The sequence below is a fragment of the Temnothorax americanus genome, unplaced genomic scaffold (genome assembly GCF_048541705.1).
Source record: "Temnothorax americanus isolate GAGA-0224 unplaced genomic scaffold, ASM4854170v1 Scaffold100, whole genome shotgun sequence".
Classification (NCBI taxonomy): Eukaryota; Metazoa; Arthropoda; class Insecta; order Hymenoptera; family Formicidae; genus Temnothorax; species Temnothorax americanus.
Window position 1 is genome coordinate 286,919 of NW_027509232.1, and position 26,266 is coordinate 313,184.

At 37.9% G+C, this 26,266-nt stretch overlaps 1 protein-coding gene and 2 long non-coding RNA genes across 3 annotated transcripts in view; 1 reads left to right on the forward strand and 2 right to left on the reverse strand.

The window, feature by feature from the left end:
- LOC143902110 (uncharacterized) overlaps positions 1–21,902 on the forward strand; it is a gene marked incomplete at its 5' end in the record, with an annotated part of 285,928 nt that extends 264,026 nt beyond the window's left edge. Inside the window, 2 exons of the mRNA XM_077414817.1 lie at positions 1,195–1,406; positions 15,171–21,902. Coding sequence (XP_077270943.1) covers positions 1,195–1,406; positions 15,171–15,343 — 385 coding nt within the window. The remainder of the gene's footprint in view (positions 1–1,194; positions 1,407–15,170) is intronic.
- LOC143902087 (uncharacterized) lies at positions 12,815–13,946 on the reverse strand. Its single transcript, XR_013258264.1, has 3 exons — positions 13,846–13,946; positions 13,328–13,581; positions 12,815–13,115 (listed from the first exon to the last, which is right to left on the reverse strand). It is a non-coding gene; the product is annotated as an uncharacterized LOC143902087 (long non-coding RNA).
- Positions 21,903–23,104: 1,202 nt separating the features above from the next.
- The window catches only part of LOC143902065 (uncharacterized), a 117,988-nt gene continuing 114,826 nt past the window's right edge, over positions 23,105–26,266 (reverse strand). The window contains exons 5-6 of the long non-coding RNA XR_013258253.1: positions 23,468–24,210; positions 23,105–23,360 (exon numbers count right to left, since the gene is read on the reverse strand). This is a non-coding gene — a long non-coding RNA (uncharacterized LOC143902065). The remainder of the gene's footprint in view (positions 23,361–23,467; positions 24,211–26,266) is intronic.

Sequence of the window (26,266 nt, forward strand, 5' to 3'; positions counted from 1 at the left end):
TGTATAAAAGCAGCTATCTGGGAAAGTAATTTACACCGACTTGGATTAAGCAAAGAGAAACGCAAAATTATATGTTGATTTAGACCTCCACTGTTGGAGTAAATAATTTTATGTCTTGTGAAATTATCATTTTTAAACAAGTCAATTTTAAGTGTTCTTCTTTTTTGAGTGTTTCTCAATAAATATTTATTTTTAATCATTTGGCGTGGATACCTAAATCTTTGATATTTCTTTTAAAATTGTTCTTTTATGAATTCATTTTGACGGAGATATCAGACAAATAAACCTACAAAAAAAGTATCAGATTTTAATATAAAAATTGAATATTAAATTAGAATAAAACTTGCAACTGGGAAAATATTAAAAATTAACTACCATAGCCGCCAGGTATACATGATTGGAAAAAGTAAGAGTGAGAGATCATCTGTCGCGCAATCGAGTCTACTCGCGGCGCAAAACGACCGATGATGAAGACGTCTCGTCCATATAGGAATTGATATTGGTAGCGACTGGTGGCTGGAACGGCGAATTTTTTGTCGCTCGTTTCCTCATCGTAATCAACGTCTGGGATGTATGGTGTATAGTTACGAGCGTGCGCGTCGGGCGGCAATCAGGCGCAAAAAGGCACGCGATCCCATCAGGATTGATCCTTTCATAATTCGTAGTGCGTTGCGTTACCGTTGCCGTTTTATGTGAATCGCGTTTGATTTCTTCTTGACGGGATATTACTTCTCCTCGCGGGTCGTTTCATTTCGAACGACATTGCCTGCCTTTGATATACAGTCAAAAACTAGTCACTGAGTGAGTTCTTCGCTCGTGTGAAGAGAAAGGCTAATACAAGATTTACATAAATGTCGTTAAACATTGATAAATTCCCCGGAAGTATATTAATAATTGTAATTAAAATGTCGCCATGAAGAAATCGCTTATCTTCTCTTTTCTTCTCTTTAGATCTCATTTTATTTTCTAAATTTGTGAATACTGAATTATGCTTTACTTACATCGATTTTACAAGATCCATCTCTCAATTAAAATAAATAAATAAATAAATAAAATATATATACATGTATATATATATATTATATATCGTGTCGAATGTAGTTTTAGGGCAACTTTTTAACGGCATGAGATATTTTTATTTGAATTTATTCACGTCATGTTTAATCTTTTGTGGGTTTAACTCTCTGATTACAGCGTATTTCACAAACGTCCAGCGCTAGCGGCGGGTATCGGTTTGGGCGGTAGAGGAAACGCCGGCGTTGGCGGAAACGGCGGCAGTTTAGGCGTCGACGGCGAATGCGGCGACGCGCTGAAGAGACGCAAAGTTCACAGATGCGACGTCGCCGGTTGCGACAAAGTTTACACGAAGAGCTCGCACCTAAAGGCGCACAAGAGAACTCATACCGGTAAGTTGGTGTTAATTGCCCGGGTATACAGCGCTTTCTCGATCTGGAACCGACTGTGTTACAATGATGACTCGTGTCTGCAGTTTTGCTATAAATAAATTATATCTATATTTTTTATATCGTATATTATCGCGTCAATTTTAATATTCTTCGATAAAGTAATACGGCATCTTTCTCATATTATTTTGCCTCTATTTTTGTTTTTATCGTCCCCAGTGTTATAATTACTGAAATATATTTCGGAAGATAACAGGAACTCTCTATTGATCAGGGATTCACAGACGATGCCACTGGAGTTGCAAGTAAAATAAGCTAGTTAAATTACGTAGCATCGTTGTGTCATAAATCTCTCCGTTCCAGTACACAGTTAAAAAAACTATAGACAACTATTGGAACTACAGTTGGGAAAGCTAATCAAGATGAAATCAATCAATCGATTCGAAGAAACAAACGCGTTACGTTCTCGATGATCGCTATGTGCGATCATGACTCACGTGTGTGCGTCAGCGATCGTTGGAACGATCGCGTGCCTCGTCACTTTAACATCGGTTCCCTCTCTCCCTTCACATACGCGGCTTACGCTGGTTTGCGCTATTGTTTCTAAGTTATTGACATATACAAATAACGCGATAAGTCTACGCAGAATAGTCGAACTCTACGAGCGTAGTATATTTGAAAAGAAAAAGCGGACAAGAAAGAGTTTAATTACGGGGACAGGGCCTCGTCATTACCGCGTGCAATTACGTATATAAGCTATAGGATCTCGGCGAAGCAGCATGATGCTTTCGAAGTGAGCGGACGTGGAAATCTCTTCTTCTGCTCGCGCACTAGAAGAAACTTCGCTTATGTGTAGATTGGGAATCATTATCCCTCCACCTTCCCACGTTAAATCGGCGCGAAGTTCGCAGCTTCACCATCAAATCGTCGTTCTGCGCCGATAATAATGATGTTCGCAAGTTGAGCGTACGGTAGTTGACGACTTGTCGTCCAGCTGTGTCAAGTACTCGATGGGCGAATCATTAGAGTCATCGGGACATTTCTTTAGTATCTACGAGAACCGAGAGTGCGGTAAACGCCCGGTAGCCGCTCGCTGCGCGAGATTTACGAGCTCCGAGAAATTGCTGACCGATTACGATAAAAGGGCAATTCTGAAAATCAATTCTTCGCGCGAATTCAACTCGACTGTACAGGAAATTCCCGATTCTTTTGTCGAATCGATTAATGGACGGTCGTCGGTTCGATCGCGCGTTATAGTTCGTCGTGTTTCGCGAATTTATACATCAGCAACACTTAACGATCTCTTGCATATTGCACACAGTACAACAGGATAAGATGCACACATCGGCACGGCCGCGGCGTGGCGCCGTGCTATCCTCCGCCAGGACTTTTCGCGCGCGTGATCCGTGGCCCGGCGGGGTCAGGGGTCGCCGGCATTCGCACGCTATAGGATTCACGACCGTGGAGCCTCGCGGAAATTCGATACCGTTCCGCGACGTCGCCCGCGTCGCCGAGGAGGTGCCTCTGTCCAGAGCGCGGAGGATGAAGTGGGAGAGGGGGAGGGGGGAGAAGAAAAAGGTTCGCCCTTTTACCCGCTCTCGTGTACGCGGCACCCTCGCGTATACATACAACCCCGGCCATTTATTACCGCGTCACGAGAGAGAACTTTGGAGGAGGTCGCGCCGTTCCGCGCCTTCTGTTCCGTTCCGTTCCTGATCGCGCGCGTGCATATACACGACATGGCGCGGCGCGGCGCGGCGGTGGTGGTTGGCTTCAGGAATTTCCGGTGGATAGGTACCTTCGTGAAGGCATCGCCGCCGTCTGGCGAGGGGCACAGGCGGCGAGGAGAGAGGGCGTGGTCGTGAGAACCAGGATCTTTTGTCTGGTCCATGGTTCAAGCGAGACGCGGCGCGATCGCGGTGCTCAACCCGGAGACGCTCGCTCATGGAAAGCCCCGGGGCTCTCGTTTCCTATTATCGGGTCGGTCTCCAACTTTGTACACATCTTTGAGAAATTCGGAAACAAATGAAAATGAAATATTCATCATTTTAAGTCGAAAATATCGTTTGATTTTATTTTAATGAAATTATATAAGATATATTTTACTTTCACACAATTGATCTTTTGACTAAAAATGTTTGTAGAAATCGTAGTTTTAAAATTCCATTATTTCTAAATTAATTTTTATATTATCCATCCCGTTTCATTTTAGTATAAAGTAAAGATTGATCACGTTTAGCGCTAACTCGCTAAGCGTGCCAGAGGATACGAATTAAGGAGCTGCTGGAGCCATCATTTTTTCACCCTACCGCACGAAAATTTCGCGTGCCATCTTCCCGCTTCAGTTTCTCGCCGTTGCTCCGATTCCGCGGAGATGAGAAACTCGATCGCTTCGCAAAGACATCGGAACATGCTTCGCGCATTAGGACGCCATTATGGTGGACGGTTTTACGAAATCCCCGGTGCGCGGTATAATCGGCTGGTAAACGAAAGGCCATTACTTGACATACAACCCGGACCCCGTTGTGTATGTCGTATATTCACCTAAAGCTTCGACTATAATAATTGTTTCAACGACTGGCGTGCAACGCCCGTTTGTAGTGGCGAATCGCGCCGTCTATCCGTCATTCTAACACCGCGGCATATCGTACGGCACCGTCCTCGAGATATCCTTACTTACCGAGGTGGATATAACGCCGGGGATACCGCCTGGATGTGGGAAATGCCAATTCATTGATTACCGTAATTTCTACCATTCCGCGGCATAACTCGTTCGCAAATCGCGCGATCATGATCGTCGTTGCGAAGCCGGCGGGAGTGACCGTAAAATTGTCCCGGCTCGAGGAATATAATGGGCCTGGTTCTCAAAGGCTCGTGATTTCAGAAGACTTTGCGCACCAAATAATTCATGGGTCTTATACGTTATACTTTTTATCGCTACTTTTGTCCAATATGTGAAATGTTCATTTGACATGATAGTTTAATATAGTCGCACGTGCTATGACATATTATTAATTCAGTTAAATTACGAGTTTTAATTATAATGTAGAACCTTTATAAAGGCGGATCGAAGGGCAAAGAGTGTTATCAGCAATATTAATTGCTTCAGCGAGAGTCGTAACTGAACGTTGTTCATATTACGCGCCTCATTGACGACGTAACGGAATAATAAAGAGAGCCTAATATTACTTTTAATATCGACGAATAGCAGCGTATACCATTACGCACGCTGTTGCGTGTAACGAGAGTTGCATTGCGGGTAGAGAATCATAGTTCATTATGAGCGCACGGTAAATCGCCCTTGCACGATTATATGGTGAGAGATGTTTCCTACGCCCATTAGCGTATACATAAAATTCCTTATCTACTTGTGAGAAATCGCGTAGCAACATGTGTATCTACGGGGTAATCTCTAATTATCGCATTTCCCTCGGCTGAGGATGACTCCGCCGTGAGTTAAGAAATGCCTCTGCCGCCGCTTCTTTTAAATGCATCGTTATTTTTTTACGCCGCGGAGTTTTCCGCGAGCCACGATTTTGATTGACTCGAAGGAATTTTTAACGAGGCGTAATTAAATGGGAGCGACATAAATTTAAGTTTATTTACAATTTACTTTATATATATAAGCTCTGTTACCGCCAAGCGTGGGAAATGCTCGAGCAACACGCTCAAATTCTGCATTCAGGCGGATATACTGATAGCGCATTCTGTCTAGTTATTTCTAAACCTCAATAAAAAAAAAAAAAAATTATAATAGAAGCATTTTTATTCGGTTTCTTACGATTATTATGTAGGATATATTATTTATCAATTACATATCGACTGACTATCACAGTTAGTCCTACCTAACCAAAATTTAATCAAAATGCCGTTTCGGGGCATATATTATTATTATTATTTATTCCATTGATTCCATTGTATTTTGCACTATCGAGTTTATTGCTATGTCATAATCGAATTAAGCTTTTTCATAACAACGAAAAGGATTTAATTGATCGAAGAGGATAAATGATCGAAGCTGAGAATCACTGTGCGTAACTGTCGGAATATAGGCTCGGTGTCAGCCGACTGGCGTGACCCTTGATAGACAGGAGGAGGTTTGGTGAGACCTCGTGTATTAATTAAGGCGAATTAGCCTTGACATAAGCCGGACAACCGTCGGCCGATCAGTTCCGTCTTATATCGAAAGATACGCCGATGATCGCAGGCAGTCCGCTCTGTGGATTTCTCTACAAAGTGGTAGTGCCTCGAGTACCCTGTTATTAACAATGCACGTATGCGCACTAATGCCGAAGGCTGCGATTACCTTCGCTAGGTTAACGATTTCCTGACGAGCATGCTCCTCCGCGCATTGTTCTCGTTGGTCGTTGCAAATCGTCTCGTTGCTCTTTTTTTTGCAAATAATTTCCCATAAGCTTAGCCGCGGTATGTTTAACCGGGCTCACTATCATGCCCGATACTTCGGCTTGATTCGGTGGTGTACGAATTTAGAAGGGATGATTTCACGAATTACGTTGATTATGAAATATGAAATATCGTATCAATTAACGTGGTTGATTTTAGACTATCCATTAATCAAAAAGTTCGAGATGTATACAAAGTAAATTTACAATGTAAATACTTTAGAATTTAATATACTAATTAGAAAGAAAAAGAGAAAATAAAATTTTATTTAAGATAAATCTAAAAAATCTACTAAATAAACAAACTTATATGCAATATGTAATTGTATCTTCTTTCTTTTGTATTTTCGATTATTCATTATCTACTTTGAAAAAAAAATCAATTTTTATGGCATTAAACTTTAAAGAAAAGGATTCGCGTTATTACATGTCGATGAGACAAATTCAATTGTGTGCCTAAAAACGGGACGAATTATTCGAGGCGTGTGTAATTTCAAGATGCGTAGGAGACACTCGGCGTCTCATTACAACCTCGAACTGACATCACGTGAACGTTGCATCCACGAACGGACACGCTTCACCTTTTTTCTCCTAGCGTCCTAGTCGAGAGAGCTGTTAGTTCGCTCCTCATTACCAGCACGCATCGTGTCGCTCAACCATGCGTCCTAGCACCAACTTTCTCACACGCTGCGATGTGATAATTATTATATGCCTCGTGCTGTGAATGTCTCGAAGTCGTACAGCTTCGTTAACCGATGGTTAACGGCGAATCTGCAAAACGCATTGTATGTACAAGCTGCTTCTATAATTTATGTGTTCAACGATGTCGTAACACGGCAAATATTATACGCGATACGACATAAATAGCTCAGTTTTCTACACGAACAAGATTTAATGCGATTTATATAAAACATTGGGCTATGTTCGCATTATTGTGTATGCCGATGTTAATAACATCTTGTTTGTACATCACGTTACAGTATGATACCGATGTGTTAGAAGTTATGCTCTGCGTGACTCTGACAGACGTGTCTCAAGATGAATGAACTCGTTTCTCTATCTACGAAGTATAACAAAGGACGCGGCATGCTATTATGCAAAAGTTAAACAATGTCTTTGCTCGTTTTCCTGTAGGCGTGACAAATGAATTGTAATGCATTTGCATTAAAAAAATATATATCGCGACGAGATTGATATCGCGATCATATTTCATTAGATACGCTACAAGATGTAAGAATATAATGCAAATAAAATTGAGGATATAATATATATCTGAAAGAAACGAGATGAGAAATAAAATATAAGGCAATCTTAGTGCAATCTTAATACAAGTTTGTGTGATTTTTGAATATACGAGAGACTAAGTATTTGTTCTTCATTTCTTAAATTATTCCTTTTTTCGTTTTTTATTTTATTCGATCTATCCTCCCCTGATCTTCGCCGTGCACGAATGTAGGGGAGATCCTATATATACAAACGATTGTATGTAACAAACGCGATTATTAAACATTTATCATTCCTGTACGAATTTGTCTGCAGCTTATATATATAACGTTTTAAGACGAGTTTTAAGACGTCTTAACCGGACGAATTAGCATTTAATAATCGCGTTTGTTACATTCATCCCGTGTTACTTTTGTCCCTGGTCTCTGGTCTCCCTTACACGCGCCGCCGCGCCCGTGAGAGTGATGCCGCGAACCGTCGCCGGCCAATCTCGCGATTGAGTAACCGCACTGAGAAGAAAGGGAGAACGAACGCGCGGGGGTAGGTAACGCGACGTTAATCTACGGCGCAATAAACGCGCGGGGCCGCGCGGAAAAATGCGATCGAAATGCATTAATAACGGGAGAACTAATGCGACCCTCGTCCATTGCCCATCGGCCGATATTACGTGCGCGCGGCTCGTAAATGGACTAATTACTCACGATTACGTAACGACCGTGAGTGCGCGGGCACCTTCCTTCACAACGTCATTAGTTGTTTTCCCGCGACGCGTTGCGCAATAATATTCGCCCGATGGGCGTCGAGACGTTTAAGACGGCCGATTTAGATCTACCGCTCAGAAATATATATATATAGAGAGAAATCACCTTCGATCATCCCGCACGGCCCACTAAAGTTCGATCCTTTCCAATCGCGGATCGAGAGATCGGGGAAAACAGCCTGCCGTTCCGCCTAGGTCGCGCGCGTCTCTAATTACCCTGACTTTCAGGCCTGCCTCGTTAATTACCATTTAGTAATTAGACTCGCGGTTCCGTCGAAAAGGTGACGTTAATATTCCGCGGAATGACTGGTTTTCTTTCTGCATCTTAGCCGCGGTACCACGGTTGTCACGGACAATGGGCGAACGCCAGCTGTAAAACGATGACAATTCATTTTCCGCGAGATACGCGAGAGCGCGCGGTTATTCTATTATTTTACAGGGTGGTCAGCACAATGGGATAAATCGCGGCGAAAGATAGAACGCGTTTTTTCGTAGAAAAGAAATGGCTCTTCACCTCGGCGTATCGGGCCGTTCCATCTAATACGCGCGCGAAGTCGCCGCCTCGTCGAGGATATACCGAAAGCGCGATTCCTCGTTAAAATGATCTCACGGGTGTTCTTCCTCTCCCTCCCCCCTTTCGTGCACCACGGTAATTAAAACGTCCGATTTATAAAGATTAATCGTCCGTAATGCGTAATAATAAATGTGCGTTAACTCGGGCCTCGTCTTGCGGCCCGGTCGGAGCGGAGGGCCGCTCCGCGACTCGGCGCGGCGATGGCTCACGCCCCACGACGCGATAATTGTTCCGGCCGTGCCTTAACACCGGCCATTTGCAAGGGCAAATACCAAATTAAGGGATAAGCATCGATCTCGCTTCCCTCCTCGCCCGGCCAATCCACGCGGTAATAACACTCCTCGTCTTGACCCGCTTGTGACTTACGACCTGCAGCTAGCCGAGGCTCGAATCCGCGCGGCGATTCGCGGACGGACGCGCAGATATATCGATCAAACCGCGACGGTTTCCGCACGAGATCGGACCTTAGAGAGACGGGCACGTCGTCGCCTCCGTCGCTCGGCCGAGCTATTACCCCGAGTCGAACCGGGCCGTAGATTTAATGGGATCGCGAACCGGCGGCCACCTGATCGTAACGTTCGATTCCGCCAGTCCGTCTTCGTCTCGCGCTGCACGAAGCAAGGATGAACTTGATGGCGATTACGTCATCGACTTACGACCGAGCCGTATCTATGATACATCTGGAGCAATTCCTCACTCCGGCTTTCGACCTCGTCTCTTCCTGTTCCGTGGGATCGCGCTACGTATAAAATGGTTTTTTTATTTTTTTTTTTCACAGCATGATATGGCGTAGACGCGATCGAAGTGATTTTAATGGTTAACAAATAATTTTAAAAAATTGACTGTCAAAACTAAGAAAAATTACTTTGTTAAGAGAATGTACATTAAGGTAGTTCGATGATGAACAACTTTTGCCAAAAGTGATAGGTTTTATTTTTTATATCGAAAAAAGGAACTCCCCTGAATCGATTAAGCCCAGAAAAAAGATAATTCACCGTCCCGTTCTCAAGATATTTAATTTTAAAATTAGGTGATTTTAATGATTTTCACATTGGTCTAATAGGAAAAGAGGTTATTTTCCTATGAATAACACGAGTTTGCGAAAAATCTTTTGCCAAAAATGTCTGAACAATATATATCGATGGAAAGAGGACACTGTGCGAAGAAGCTTATATAGTTGAAGGTGAACACGATCCACCGTACAGTTTTTTTTAAATTAATAATTAAAGTTGAAAACTAGTCAAGCGACGCGTTAACACACGCTTTATTTAATCTATTTCAGGCAAAATATTATTCTACAACGTAAAAATTATTTACTAAATAATCTCTTTACGTCGTTACGAAGCTTTGCGATGCGTTATTCTATTTTTTTATAATCATAAAAATAAAAAAATTATAAACATTGTTTTGACTTCGGCCTTTCATCATCGAACTACCTTAAATCGATTCTTGCCTGACAATCGGGTTTTGTCGAAATTTAAGTTACTGCTCGATAAATACTTATTTAATATGTTTTATTTTCTATATATATATATATATATAGAAAATAAAATATATATATATATATATATATATATTATATATATAAATAAATAAATATATATATCATTCAAATATTTTTTTCATAGTTATTTATGTTAAATTTTAAACGTTTTTATATTCCACTATACGATCTAATTTATTAATAATAAATAAGTGACTGCTAGCAATAAATATATATTTTAAGATAAATGTTAAATTTATTACGTTATTATCTACAGTAAAAACTCTAACATTAATATCTAATACATCGGATTTTTTATCGTTGAAACATCACAATAAACAAAGTTTGCATAAATAAATTTTCACATTTTTTGCGCAAAGAATATTAACATTTTTTGAATATACTTGTATTTTATTCATAGTTAAATGGGGCGAAATCTTTATGTTGTGTTGGAAAATAATACAAATACAATAAATATATTTTGCCAAACTTATTTTATGAATTTTGTATTTCAAAAAGTACATACGATCAAACCCCGACGATGCTGACCATTACAAATACCACAAATATACTTTCATGGCTCCGGCACTTCGTACGACTCGAGCAATTTGTTGCTTTGGGCGTCGACTTCTTTTTGACAAGGCCATGCACGAGGTCTTTATATAGAGTCCCTCATACTTGACCTTGATATTGAACTGTGCTTTCTTTTTCTGGCTCCACCTGTCTTCTTTCTCACATGTATAATTAAAGATTGGACCTATCGCGCCGACCGACGAAGGCACGTTTGAACGATTGATGCACGTTTAAACAGTTTAAAAAATAACGACACAATGCATTCTATCGTCTTTTTTTATCTTTCAAAGAAATGAGTCGGTCATGTCATGTGGAAAGTTTAGATTAGGATTCAAACTCAAGAAGGGTAAAAAAGGGAAGAGTATATTGGTGAGGGAAAAGGGACTTAGAAAGTTGACCGATAATGAGATCGGAACTTCAACGGTTTTTTTTTACTCTGATTGTTTGACGAAACGTAGATCGGTTTGAAAAAATGAAGAATCTAATATGTATACTGTAAGAATTCTGTAGCTGCCTATAGAGTTAGGTTAGTGCAATATTATCCTAATATGTAACGAGGTATATTAAAGATCGATCATTTATATTTTCTTTACTATTTGTATTTACATATTACACCTCATCGATGGAGAAGTTAAAGCGTAAAACTTTGATGTGCAGCATATATATGCGTTAGTATGACAATTAAATCACTGCAGAGAAGCAGAAATCCCTTCAAAGTTCCATGTATTATCTTTTGGACACGACATCTTTGCGCACGCCCATGAGCCCTTAAGGCAAATACAAATATTGCACGCAATTGCATAATCTTCACACAATGCAATTGTAGAAAATGTTTTTTATGATTACATGCACTGTATGTACGCATCATTCAGAAACATTGCAATCGCGATATTGGCTTTCGTAATATGTAAACAGATAAAGACATACATGTTTCTTGAATTAAAACGGCTGACGCGATGATGGCGATTGTCAATATCAGAAGAGTGAGTTTGTACGACATTTTAACAATTATTTCTGCACTTCGTTATGCGATGCAAAATTAATCAAGTTTTTTGACCAGTGCTGGCAAACGGACGGCAGCTTTTATATCAAACTTGTATTACGTAATATGATATGTGCATTATGATCATTACGCGATGATTAACGATATGATAATGCTAGATATCATTTTATATCAAGCTATTAAAAAATACTGAAATCAATATATCGATCGGATCAAAGTTTTTGGTATAAACAACTCTGCTTATCTCGATCCTAAATTAGTTTAAATAAAAATACGTAACATCTCAGGGTCAGAAACAAATATTTTTAGAAATGTATATAATATATGTAAATACCATATACGCACATATATGTAAAATTTACAGGATTTCTATGATAGAAAATAAAAAGATATTTATATATATATGTCTCTTTTATTATTATTATTATATTAAAAAATTATGTTGCATTGAGAGAAACTTATCGTTAGAAGGATTGAAACGTTAGCATATCCTTTAGCGTGACAATTACTTTTAGCGAAAATATCTTCATTTACATAGACATGGTGGTGGTTTAATGCTTATCCCACCACACACCATGTCTGTGCATGCCCATCCAGGATAAGCTGTATCGCATAAACATCTGTTACATCCGTCAAAATAAGTAAAACCGTCTTTACATCTTGGCAGGGCAGCTGTAAAAAACAGATATTTTAACAATATACATGTATATTGTGTGTATATATATATATATATATATATTCGCGCATAGTAATCGGCACATTGGCGAATTCTTACGGCTTTATTAGTTGCTTAGTTGATTAATTGACTATCGCTCGAGATTTCTCGCCAAATCCATACTTATTTGTATGCGATTAAATGCACTGTATGTATGCATCGTTCAGAAATATACAATCTCGCGATATTGGCATTCGTATTATAATATTTAAACAGATAAAGACTTACATGTTTCTTGAATTAAAACGGCTGACGCGATAATGGCGATTGTCAATATCAGAAGAGTGAGTTTGTACGACATTTTAACAATTATTTCCGCACTTCGTTATATGCAATGCAAAGTTTAATAGAAGGTTTTTTGACCGATGTTGGCAAACGGACGGCAGCTTTTATATCAAACTTGTATTACGCAATAATGATATGTGCATTACGATGATTACGATATGATAATGCTAGATATCATTTTATATCAAGCTATTAAAAATGCCGAAATCAATATATCGATCGGATCAAGGTTTTTTTTGTAAACAACTTTACTTACCCCGATCCAAAATTAGTTTAAATAAAAATAGATACGTGATATCTCAAGGCGAGAAACAAATATTTTCAAGAATATATAATACATATAAATGTCATATATACACGCACATGTATGTAAAATTTTGCAGGACTTCTATGGTAAGAAATAAAAACAAATTTATATGTTTCTTTTTTTATTATTTTTGTTTGAAAATTTATGGATTAAGTTTATCTGTGGAAGGATTGAAACGGAAGCACATATCCGTGTTAGCATATCCTTTAGTCCAACAACTACTTGAAGCGAAAATATCTTCATTCACAAAGACACGGAGGTGGTTTAAGGGATATGCCACCACACCATCTTTCCGTGCACCCCCATGTAGCTGTAACTACATCGCAAAAACATGTATTACATCCGTCAAAATAAGTAAAACCAGGTTCACATCTTAACTGGGCAGCTGTAAAAAAACAGATATTTTGACAATACACATATATGTATGTATATTCGCGCGTAGTAATCGGCATATCGGCGAATTTCTGACGACTTTATTAGTTAATTAGTTGACTATCGCTTGAGATTTCTCGCGAAATCCATACTTATTTGTATATGATTATATACATCACAATCGCGCTATTGGCATTCGTAATATGTAAACAGATAAAGACTTACATGTTTCTTGAATTAAAACGACTGACACGATGATAGCGATCGTAAGTAAAAGAATAAATTTGCACGACATTTTAATAATTATATTCATGCACTTTGTTATACGCAATGCAAAGTTTAATAGAAGTTTTTTTGACCGATGCTGGCAAACGGACGGCAGCTTTTATATCAAACAGGCATTGCATAATATGATATGTGCATTATCATCATTACGATGATTAATGATAAGATAATGCTAGATATCATTTTATATCAAGCTATTAAAAATGCCGAAATCAATATATCGATCGGGTCAAGGTTTTTTGTATAATAAACAACTTTACTTATCGATCAAAAGTTAGTTTAAATAAAAGTACGTGATATTTCAGGGCGAGAAATAAAAATATTTTCAAGAATATATAATACATAGAAATGTCATATATACACGCACATGTTAGGTAAAATTTTACAGGATTTCTAAGGAAATACAAACAAATTTATATATATATTTCTTTTTTCATTATTTTTGTTTGAAAATTTACGTTGCATTGAAGTTTATCTGTTGAAGGATTGAATAAACGGAAGCATATATCCGTTAGCACATATCCTTTAATCTGACAACTATTTTTGTCAACGGAAGCGAAAATATCTTTATTTACAAAGACACGGACGTGGTTTAAGGGTTATGCCACCACACCATCTTGTTGTGCAGATCCATGTAGCTTCAGTTACATGGCAAGAACACACATTACATCCGTCAAAATAACCAAAACCATGTTCACATTTTAACTGGGCAACTGTAAAAAACAGATATTTTGATTATATATATATATATATATATATATATATATATATATATGCTTTGTTGGATCAAAGACCTATTAGAAACAGAATTTGTAAAAAGGAAATAAAGACTTACTTGATGCTCCTTGAATTAAAACGATCGACGTCATCATGACGATCATCAACATTAAGACGGTGTATTTACGTGACATTTCACTGATTGTCTAATACTCTATGCACTTCGTTACGTAACGAAAAATTCGAATCGGGTGTAATTCTTCTACTGAGGCAAGTCAAATATGACGAGAGATTTTATACTATGTGTTACACACGATGTATGATCTGTGATAAATTGTGATACAAGCGTATTTATTGATAAGAAGATTAAGATTGATATTTAATCAAATTAAAAATTGTATTTTCCATGAATTAAAATGGATCGTAAAATGTTATACACATTTCTATATACTTAAAGTTAGTGTAACAATTAAAAGAATAGAATGTTTTAAGATAAGAAAGCAATAAAGTAATAAGTACTATATTACGTATATTTTTTTCATGTGTGATAGCTGAACCGTGTACCTTCGGTAGTACATGACATTTCGATGATTATTTAACATATTTTATAGTTTGATATAAAACTCGACGCTGTTTTTACACGTTGGAAATGTATAACTTCTAACTTTAATGTCAGATTTTCTTCGCGCGATATGATTAGGATATAAGTCTCGCAAATGTTGTTTGTCTTGTTAACAGTATGCAGCACATAGAAAACTCATATACATGGATGTAAAATTTATGGTATATATGTATTTCTGAAATAGGAAACATAAATATGAAATTTACGTCGTCGTAAAGCGTTTAAAGATATGGATTTTCGTTATGCCTCGAGTTTATATGCGGGCAACAAATGTCTTTCTTAATATGCAGGCATGATGATTGGGAAATTTTTTTAACGACCTCGGCTTCGAGAAACGTAATTTCTTTTTTCTTCAAGCAACAAGGATATTAACACGTTCTTTAATATTTATCCATATATATCCTATCATCAAGATATTCTCATAGTCTTGTTTATCTGTTGCAGGCGAGAAGCCGTACCAGTGCACGTGGGAAGGCTGCACGTGGAAATTCGCACGATCGGACGAGCTGACGCGGCACTATCGCAAACACACGGGCCAAAAGCCGTTCAAGTGCCATCTCTGTCAGCGATCGTTTTCGCGGAGCGACCACCTGTCGCTCCACATGAAGAGGCACTGATGCTGAGGACCGTCTAGAGAACCGCGCGACGCGAAGGAGAGAAAGCTGCCCGTCGCCGATCGCGACGGGAGGAAATGGAGGAAAGCTTTGGAGAACGGTCCTCGGTAATCGGCTGGGTGATCGCCGAGCCGATCCTAGACGAGAAACGACGATGATATTTCTTACATTTGGGACCTGAAGAGCCGCGCCGCGCGCCGGCCCGTTCTGAACCTTACCAGTCGGGAACCGGTCGGGCGGGCGAGGCAGCAACCTAGGAAAAAGAGAAAATTAATCGGCGAAGCAAAACAAATTGCGTTCATTAGATTTAGCGCTTAAATCGCGAGCTATGTAAGTAATCGCAACACCGATCGGCTTCGATCGGCTGATTTTTTCGGTGCTGTCTCTCGCAAGCCGCCTTTCGACGGGATCTCCCCGAAAAAGAGTGATCGTATAGCTGCGGTAATTGGGCTGCCGGTGTCGGAATTACGAGCGTTGAATAATCGCAAGAGGAGATGATCATGATGTTTTTTATCAATTGCGTCGGGCTTTAAGCGAAGGCGTGTGTTTGCCGCTTCACGATGACATTTGGGAGGAAGGAATGATCCCCGCTCGCGCGATCGAGATCGCCTACAGATTCGGCACGACGAGACGTATCGTTATAATATATCCGTTCTCTTCTGTGTTTCTAGCCAATTTTTACTCGTTCGATTTTCCAGTTTTTTTTTTTTTTTTTTTTTATAAATATATACATTTAATTAAGGCCAGCTCAACTAGTCTAGAGCACCATATATCGTATGTATCGCGAAGAAGAGAGCCAGTAATAATTAATTAATTAATTAATTGATTAAGGTAAGTAAAATGGTTAGCATGTAAGTTAAAGAATATATCGAACTCCGGTGACGGAGCTTGGGACTTAGCATGCTCAGTTAAATAAACTACAATCGTGATCGTTAGACACTACGTAAAGCATTGATAGAGCAATTTTTCGATTATGCACAAAGAATTTCGCGTTTAGAGACGGACAATCATTAACGTTCTATTAACGTAGTAATGAAGCGGGATATACAAACGTCGGCAGTACCAGAAGCCAGTATTACGCAACAAGCAATATCACCGATGGCTTTATTATATGCTTTCCACACACACAAAATCTCTCTCTTTTTAGTCAACAAAAAGGAGGAGCCTTCTTTTCGATCGTAATTCGCAAGTCGTCAAATTTGGAATTCGCGCGCGTAAAGGTGCCAAAGTAGAAGGTGCAATCACGAAATAATCGTTAATACCGCGTGCTTTGCGAACAAAAAGAAGCATAATCGAGTAAATTATTCTTTTCTATCGCGCCTTGAGATTTTCGATCCCAAACGCATTTGGCGTGAATGCATGTATACGTTTCACGCAAACGATAGTGACGATGCGTTATTTCGCATCTTACACGTAGGCATCCTGAAAACAGCTCAACAGCTCAATAATATCCGCGGGGCGCCGGAATATACTATGCTCAAACACCCTGTGTTGATGACTGTCGAAAGAACGATTCACTTTTCGTATATATATTTATATCGTTCTTTATCGACTTTCTGATTAGAAATAATGATTACATCAGCATGCCTTGAATTGGCGATTTCGGGATCACTAGTTCAAAAGTGCAATTTAGGCCGTATATTTTAAAATTTATTTATTATTGGATTAATTAGTAAATAGACATTAGATTATATAATCTTTGTAGTTTCGATTTAATGGAGCATAAAAATGCTGATAGAATTAATTGTACAATGTGATGATGGACAGCGTGTATTTATTTAGTCGAAAGGAAAAATTGGCTGTTGGAAATTATTATAGATACCGGAGTCGCTTATTCAGCGTGTCAAACGATCGGACTCGTAAACGGGCACGAAAATTTCAATGCGCTCGCTTGATATCGTAAATACATCGTGTACATAATCTCTCTAGAAATCGTTGCGGAACATACGCTGCGTAGGTGGCAGATGTAGCATTAGCCTGTTTCTTTAAACCGGCGTTTTACGCCGCCGCATGAGCGCGGCTGAAGTTGGTTGGGACACCTATCATGAAGCCAGTTTTGAGACAACGGAAACAAGATGCCAGTATATGCTAGAGCCAGTTTATATCATTAAAGTGAAAACCTCCGCGTGTAAGATTAATGCGAGGGTCGATAAATTAACATTTGTTACGTGTTGTACTCTGATAGGGGATAGTGCCTTCTAATGTTAAGGAAGGGGGACGCTGCGTTAGGCCTTAAGTATTACTGTTAGTGCCTTAAGTCACGCGAATCTTCGTGCTTGTACACCTTTCATAATCCGATCCTATATACGAATCCTCGCCCGGAGGACCAGTTCGGCGCGCTTTACGGTATCTTTTCCGCAGAAGTTACAAATCGGACGTCACGTCTCGGCTCACACGAAGCTCTATTTAACGTGTACGCGAGCTACTGGAGATTGAATACGGGAATAAAAACTCTATGTCGGGCGATTGAGGAATGAGATATCATACTCGTATCGGTATAGGATTTTTAATTGTCTATAGAATATCGAGAAACATGAGGGATTCGGTATATTGGCACGTATCGACATATCTTATATTCCTGGCGGAAAGAGCGTCGACCTTTCTCTTTTCTTTTTTTTTTTTAATTTTGATCGAAATGTTACGATTGGTCCTGCTTGTTCGAATAATTTAACATGTTACTTTTTCTCGTAAAACTTTTACATTTAGGATGTAATTACTCAGCTTTCAATGTGCCTCCTCACGTTTCTGTGTAGATCACATTGCATGCAAAATTGTGAAATTCTCATTATCTCACACAATCCTCAACATGATCAATAAATTTGATTATCAGATCGGATAGATAATAGTTCAACGTTCTATTGCTTTTTTGCATAATTTACTATGCTGCGGTAGGGTCTTTATAGGCAGAACTGACAATAGTCACGTTTTCAATATATACAAACTATTTTCATACATTATATTATCATAAAATTCGCTAATGAGGGAAGTATCCAAGATACAAGGAACTATCTTGAAAACCGCCGTTTAAGAAAAGCGCTGAACGCCATATGAACGGTGAAAATGTGTATTGACTTTATAACGTCTTTATTATTCATTTTCGCTCATCCGTATATTTGTGCTGGCGTATGTCATCGCACTTTGCCCTTCGTCACCTTTCATCCAAATTTCAAATTGCTGTGTGTCTGAATATTCATATTAACGGAATATCTAAATCCCTTTTGCGATATTCAGGAAAATTAATTAAAAATATTGGACGTCTTAATCCAAACTATCTAGGACTTGAATAATTGAGGCTCCAATCTTCGTAATCTTTCGTTGAGATTGTCGTTCAATGTTGAAGTTATCCAATTCGATTATTAGTTTTTTGTGATCGATATTGTTGGTTATATGATATTATATTCAATTTAATTCCCTTAGAGATAAGCCAATTTATGCAATTTTAATCGCTTTTTTATTCTGATTATTAAGTTTCTTCTTTTGGAGATTCTTTACATGCATAATAATAAATGTCTTTCAAAATTTAGAGAACGTAGTCAATAATAATTAGTTAGAGATATAGTTACAGATAATAAAAAATGCCTATATGTTCAACATGAAAAAAAAAAGTTTATTCGATAGGTACGTATAACGTTTTCGTAGAATATTTGCTCACGTGCTTTCGTTCGGCCAGAAAAGCGTTTTTATGTTTGCATGCGGCACGTGGCATCGTTCGTTATTGCTATAGGTTTAAGAAATGCTCGAAACGCACGAAACAGGTAGCTATTGCGCGCGTTAAATGCCGTCCTTTTTACGGAAAGACAGAAACGAGTCATTGAACATTCCTGCTGCAATTAGCGCGAGGGGTTCACTGAAGTTTATCGCGCGCGGAATTTTCTAGTGTCGTTAGGGATTTTGATGATATTCCGGAAAAAAGAAAGGAAGGACTACGGATTTACATTCCCCGGAGCACACACGTTCCTATGTCGAAAAGTGCGTGCAAGAAATTTCTTCAAGAAAATTCAATGCTTTACGCGTATTCGAGTGTCCCTCCTTTTCTATTTCTCTCTCTATCTCTATCTCTGTCTCTCTCTCTCTTTCTCTCTCTATACATATATGTATATCAGCGCTTATTTTTCATGTTAATGCACGACTATTCAATTCTCCGTAGAAGGCGAACCGTGAATGGATAAAGAAGTAGGTAAACGAGCTTCATATCTGAATTTTTTTTGAGGGGGCCCCGCCCAGGAAAATTAACATTTCAAGTGCCTTAACAGACGTCAACTGACAGCTAACTAATCGGGATTACGCAGTCGTGGGTTCTAAGTCGCCGCGAGTCATCGCCAAGTCTCGGACGCGGGTCATTTATATTTGGCACACTTCGGCGAGTCTCTGGTTCGAAAAATGAATAAAACAAATATGCAGCCGATTTGCATACACGACACGCGCAGAGTAGAATCCCGTCGATTACGATCTTAATGGTAACTCCGGAAGAGGCGCTGCTATACTACGCTTCGATGATATTCCTCACGTTTCTGTAGTTGAGTGATATCTCCGAGCTCGGCCGCTCAACCGATAAATCTCAACCGAAATTCAGATTTATTTCGAGGAAGCCGATAGTACGAAGGACTGAGGAATGAAATCGGTATTTCATGAAGAAGCTTCGTATTATCTCTACGAGATATCGCATTCCAAGCAGCTTCTCGGAAAGATATGACCGGTCCATGAGAAAGATAAGTATTGCTTTAAGAGTCTAGACGGCATGTTATTTTAGAAGGGGATTACTATTTGTCAGTTTTGAGGTTTCACGTTTTCCAGTATTATTTTCCCGACATCACGCGTCGTTTGTATTCAACGAGGAACGACTGTGTCGAGTGCTAAACGCGCTAAAAGCATAATGCTTCAGATCACTTTACGAATATTTATTTATATTTTTCCAGTATCATTTTTATCTCTCGAACTTGCGCGCATGGATAAGTCATTGAGAAAATCACGATTTTCTTTTATATATTTTTTTTGAACGGATATTAACTGCATGTATTTTTTTCCAATTATCATATGATGCGCATAGTTTGGTGCTTTCATATCCACATACACACACATACACGCACGAGCATAATAGAATGCGATATATGCATGAAATAAATAGTACAAGACAGATGTTTGATAAATTAAAATAATTCGCGATTCGAAAATATGAGTCGGAGGTAATCGTAAAATGATTAATCGCAACTATTCCTGGCACTTATGTCCGGCATTAATTTACATCAACGAGATCGCATAATTCCCTTAACTAGCGAGCACACTTCATCATATATTAGGCTATCAGTTTATCTATCCATTTTCCAAGCGGCAACTCTTGCTTTCGCCTTTCTCTCGGCGACTTTCTTTCTCTCGTCCAGATACCAGAATGCCGCGGTACGTGTCTCGATGGGCGCGCGACCAAGAAATATTCTTTATTTTTATAATTACCGAAAGTACTAAGAGCGAAATACGAACGTCATATGACGATAATCTCTACGACAGGTTACAACGCGAAACACGTCGCTGTGTTTGTAGGTTTCGACACGGACTTTCACGCGGAATTTGACGAACGGAACTACTAGGTTTTAAGGTAGCACTTAAAGGAAAAATAATTACTGTGTACATAGTATGAAAAGTTCTTTGCTTGATCGCCAGATCGATGGTTCGGCGGATTAGAAATAGCGTGATTCTATCTAAATAATATAATCAATGGGGGCCAGTAATTCTCTCTCGGATCTCGCACGGATTTATTATTGCGATGCGCGCAGCGTAGCCCGAATTGCAAATTTCAGCACGGCTTCGTGTAATAATAAATATATAATATATGCCGATAAACATATATGTATACTGCAATAATTCCTATGATAATCTGCTATAGAATTTTTTTCTTAATGTAAGAGTAATAAGCCATGGCAATATGTAAAATTTCCAATTTTTTTTTCAAATTTATAGATATTTGTTCTTCGGCAGATAAGATTGCGTTCAGTAAATATATATATATATTTTTTATTTTTTTTCTTATATGGCAAAAAATGCGAGTCGCTAAAATTTGGAAGAAGGGCGAAATACTTGCGCGCCACTAACTATTACCTTTTAAGCATAATTGTATATGTTGCATAGAAACGTAGAGATATCAATAATAATATATTATGAATCACTGTATAAATGAAGGCATATTATATATGCAAAAACTTGGTATTTTTTATTATACTACGCGGCGCTTGAAGATGGTCTCTATTGTAATTGCGCACAGAAGAGTTCGTTAGTTAAATGAAAAAAGAAGAAATTTATATATACAATATATAAATATATATATAGAGAGAGATAAATATATAGATATATTGTAAATGTGGTTGTAATCATATTACTGTTATCGATATCGATATATGTCCTTGATTTGGATAATTTATTTATTGCAGCGAAAGGAAATGGAGAATGTATAATTATTGTACTCCGCGGAAAGATGAATAGTGAAATATATATTACGCACGAAAAATTATATATATATATATATATATATATATATATATATATATATATACATATATATTATATATTTATATACGACATTATCGTAAATGCCGGTGACGTTTTTGTACGAGAAAGTCCTAAAAGTATATATTCGGCCGAGTACAGCCGCGTGAGCGCGCATATTGATTATAATTAACTTGCGATTCCTATTATGGGAGTGAATCTTATATCGTAAGATCCGGGTGGTACGGTCGTGGCTGACGTGATTTATTGAAATAAATATATCGCCGTTCGATCGAGTTGCAGCGACGTGCGATGTACATACACACACGGCACACACACCGTGGTTGGTCCTGTGTGTGGTACAGCCACGCATCTGTCTCGGTATAATCACACTATCGAAACGCGTTGGTTACATATTTTAGATAATACTTATTATCATTATCATTATTACGATTCTTATTATAATTACTACTCTATTGCTATTATTATTATTGTATTTGGCAGGGTTACGACATTAAAACCGAAAAAAAAAAAAACAGATGTCATACACGTTTATTTATGTTTCCTCTAATCAGATCCCATCCAAACACTATACTTATATTAATATTATTGAATTTCTATATTTACTAATATTATAATTGTATATTATATTTAGTATATTTTTCTGAGAAAGTTTAATTTAATTTATATTAGTTGATTCCTTTTTTCGATCTAATATTTTTGGAACCAACATGCCATCACGCGGAAATTGTTTCGCGAGATATCGTAAATCAGTATAACCGCATCACATTTACTTCTTTTTTTAAAGCAAATGAATTCTAACGGGCGAAAAACGACAGGTAAATTCACGGACGACTAAGCGCTGGAGATGCTTTGTGACAAGCTGGCAGCCACAATACGATCATCAGGCTATTTTCTTGGAAGTGTGTTGGGCCTCAAGGCGTAATATCTCTGCGGTAACCGCGTATTTGTCCCGCACGGCAACGAGGCCTTTCTGCACGCTGGCATTCTGCTAAGTTGTAGGTAGTTTCCGTACTAGGTAAGTACAAATCCTACTGTATATATATATATATATATATATATATATATATATGTATATATTTCCGTATATGTATATACATCGCTGCGGGAGAATTTGTAGTTCGAACGGCGGCTATAACTGACGCCATAACTTAAACGGAATACCGCCGCCGTGCTGATCCCGGTCTACGGTGGAATTCTCTTGAGTCGATGCACACAATCATGGATATCAGCCATGAATCCTAATATGTAACGAGGTATATTAAAGAATGATCATTTATATTTTCTTTATTATTTGTATTTACATATTACACTACATCGATGGAGAAGTTAAAGCGTAAAATTTTGATGTACATATATGCGTTAGTGTGACAAATTACGTCGCTGCAGAGAAGCAGAAATCCCTTCAAAAAGTTCCATGTATTATCTTAGGGACACGCCATCCTTGTGCACGCCCATGAGCCCTTGATGCAAATACAAATATTGCATTTGTCGAATTTTCGGTCACTGTCTTCACACAATGCAACTGTAGAAAATGTTTTTTATGATTACATGCACTGTATGTACGCATCATTCAGAAACATTGCAATCGCGATATTGGCACTCGTAATATGTAAACAGATAAAGACTTACATGTTTCTTGAAATAAAACGGCTGACGCGATGATGGCGATTGTCAATATCAGAAGAGTGAGTTTGTACGACATTTTAACAATTATTCCTGCACTTCGTTAGGCGATGCAAAATTAATCAAGTTTTTTGACCAGTGCTGGCAAACGTACGGCAGCTTTTATATCAAACTTGTATTACGTAATATGATATGTGCATTATGATCATTACGCGATGATTAACGATATGATAATGCTAGATATCATTTTATATCAAGCTATTAAAAAATACTGAAATCAATATATCGATCGGATCAAAGTTTTTGGTATAAACAACTCTGCTTATCGATCCTAAATTAGTTTAAATAAAAATACGTAATATTTCAGGGTCAAAAACAAATATTTTTAGAAATGTATAATATATGTAAATACCATACACGCACATATATGTAAATTTTACAGGATTTCTATGATAGGAAATAAAAAGATATTTATATATATCTTTTTTATTATTATTATTATATTAAAAAATTATGTTGGATTGAGAGAAACTTATCGTTAGAAGGATTGAAACGTTAGCATATCCTTTAGCGTGACAATTGCTTGTAGCGAAAATATCTTCATTTAAATAGACATGGTGGTGGTTTAATGCTTATCCCACCACACGTCATGTCTGTGCATGCCCATCCAGGATAAGCAGGTGTATCGCATAAACATGTGTTACATCCGTCAAAATAAGTAAAACCGTCTTTACATCTTGGCAGGGCAGCTGTAAAAAACAGATATTTTAACAATATACCTTTGTATACAATATACAAAGGTATATTGTTAAAATATCTGTTTTTATCATATATATATATATATATATATATATATATATATATATAAAATAAATAAATAAATATATATATTTATTTATTTATTCGCGCATTGTAATCGGCACATTGGCGAATTCTTACGGCTTTATTAGTTGCTTAGTTGATTAGTTGACTATCGCACGAGATTTCTCGCCAAATCCATACTTATTTGCATGGTTAAATGCACCGTATGATGCATCATTCAGAAACATACAATCTCGCGATATTGCCCATGACGACATGACAAGTCTCCTCGCATAGACTCCCCCCCCCCGGGAAAAAATTGCGTGTGGTTTAGACGCGCCGCGCCGATAATATTGCCGGATGATTTAATTCAATCCACTGTCCACGCAGATGTTTCTTACAATCTTATGTTCGATGTTTGAAGTTTCAGTCAGATACGTCAACGGGATATCAACGCGAAGCGAGTTATGTAAAGTGAGATAAACGATACTGCGACGAGCCTCTTGAGCAAATCACAACATTATCGCAGAAAAGCGATACTTGTTATTCTTATTTTCTTACAATAACGTTTAAATGCGTAATTTTGCGTAATTTTGCGTAATTTTATATACGTTTAGAACGTAAATTTCGAAACGGGATTGCTAGAGATATTATATTGTACAAATAGGAAATAAAGTTAGAAACGATGGCTTCTTCAGCGTTCAAATGTTCCTTGAAATAGAAAGCGATCTCATTAGAAATCAATCTGAAATCAATTTATAAATATTTATCTAGATACAACGTTTTTTAAGCAATTTAGAAATGTTTTTTGCGATATCGTTTTCTTCAGCTTATATAATTATGTAAATTTCAATATGTAGTTATTACGATTTACTATGTGTGTGTGTGTGTGTGTGTGTGTGTGTGTGTGTGTGTTTTCAATATGTAATTATTAAATATAAATTTTTCTGCGCGGTTCAGCCGACGTGTAAAATAAAATATCCTGCAGAAGAGGAGAAACACGCGATCAACGTCTAACGCGTTGTTTTGTGAATCCCATCTGTTGTTGGACAAACATTACCACTCTCATTCCAAGTTCTCGGACAATGTTAACAAAACAGAAAACAACAGGCACACTTATGGTAGTGACCGCAAGAAACTCGTATACTCGTGGCCATACCGTTGGTATCGCGTCCATGCGTCTTCCGCGTCACTACGCGATTGATGATGGCCATTACTATTAGAAAACGGTGTATCCGACATAAAGTAGACATTAAATACTTTGCACGTGTACCTTACGCAGGTCTCACAATCCGAAGGATACTTCAGTCTTAAATTGCACGCAATTGCATTTAAACGCAACGCGTAAACAAGGTTTTACGCGTTTTTGAAACATTAAGTTTAAAATTGTATAAGCAATATGCGCGCGATTGCTACCTTTTAGTCAGTAAAATATAAATGTAGATTATATATATATATACACACATATATCAGATCAAATGTTTTTGTTGTTCAGTTTTCTGGTAAAATACAGGCAAATTGATTTTGAATAATAATATACAATATCTTTATGATTTATATAAATAAATCGACTGATCAAGTGGTGTATCTGGAGAGAACTTAGAATGTTCCTTTATTATATTTTTTACGAATTCGAGCAAGTTTTTAGCAAACGTGTGAGAGACGTTCACTATTTCCTTAACATTATCACATTTCGATATTTTCTGTTAAACATTTTTTTTGGCAAGTGTAAAATTTAAAATAAAATAAAATTTATATTAAAGTTACGTGAGATGCTTTATGAACCATCTGTCTCATTTTCTATAGTTATTGTCATGGATATATTACACCAATGTGTGGCACACTAAATCGCGACAGGTTTAAATGAGGCACGGATGTACCCCGCGCGATCGATACGCGTCGATCTTCGGGGCGCTAATGAGACATCTCCCTGACAGTAATCGCGCCGTGATTTCTTGATGATTATAAATTGACACGTCGCGTCGCATCCTCGCGTAAGAGCGT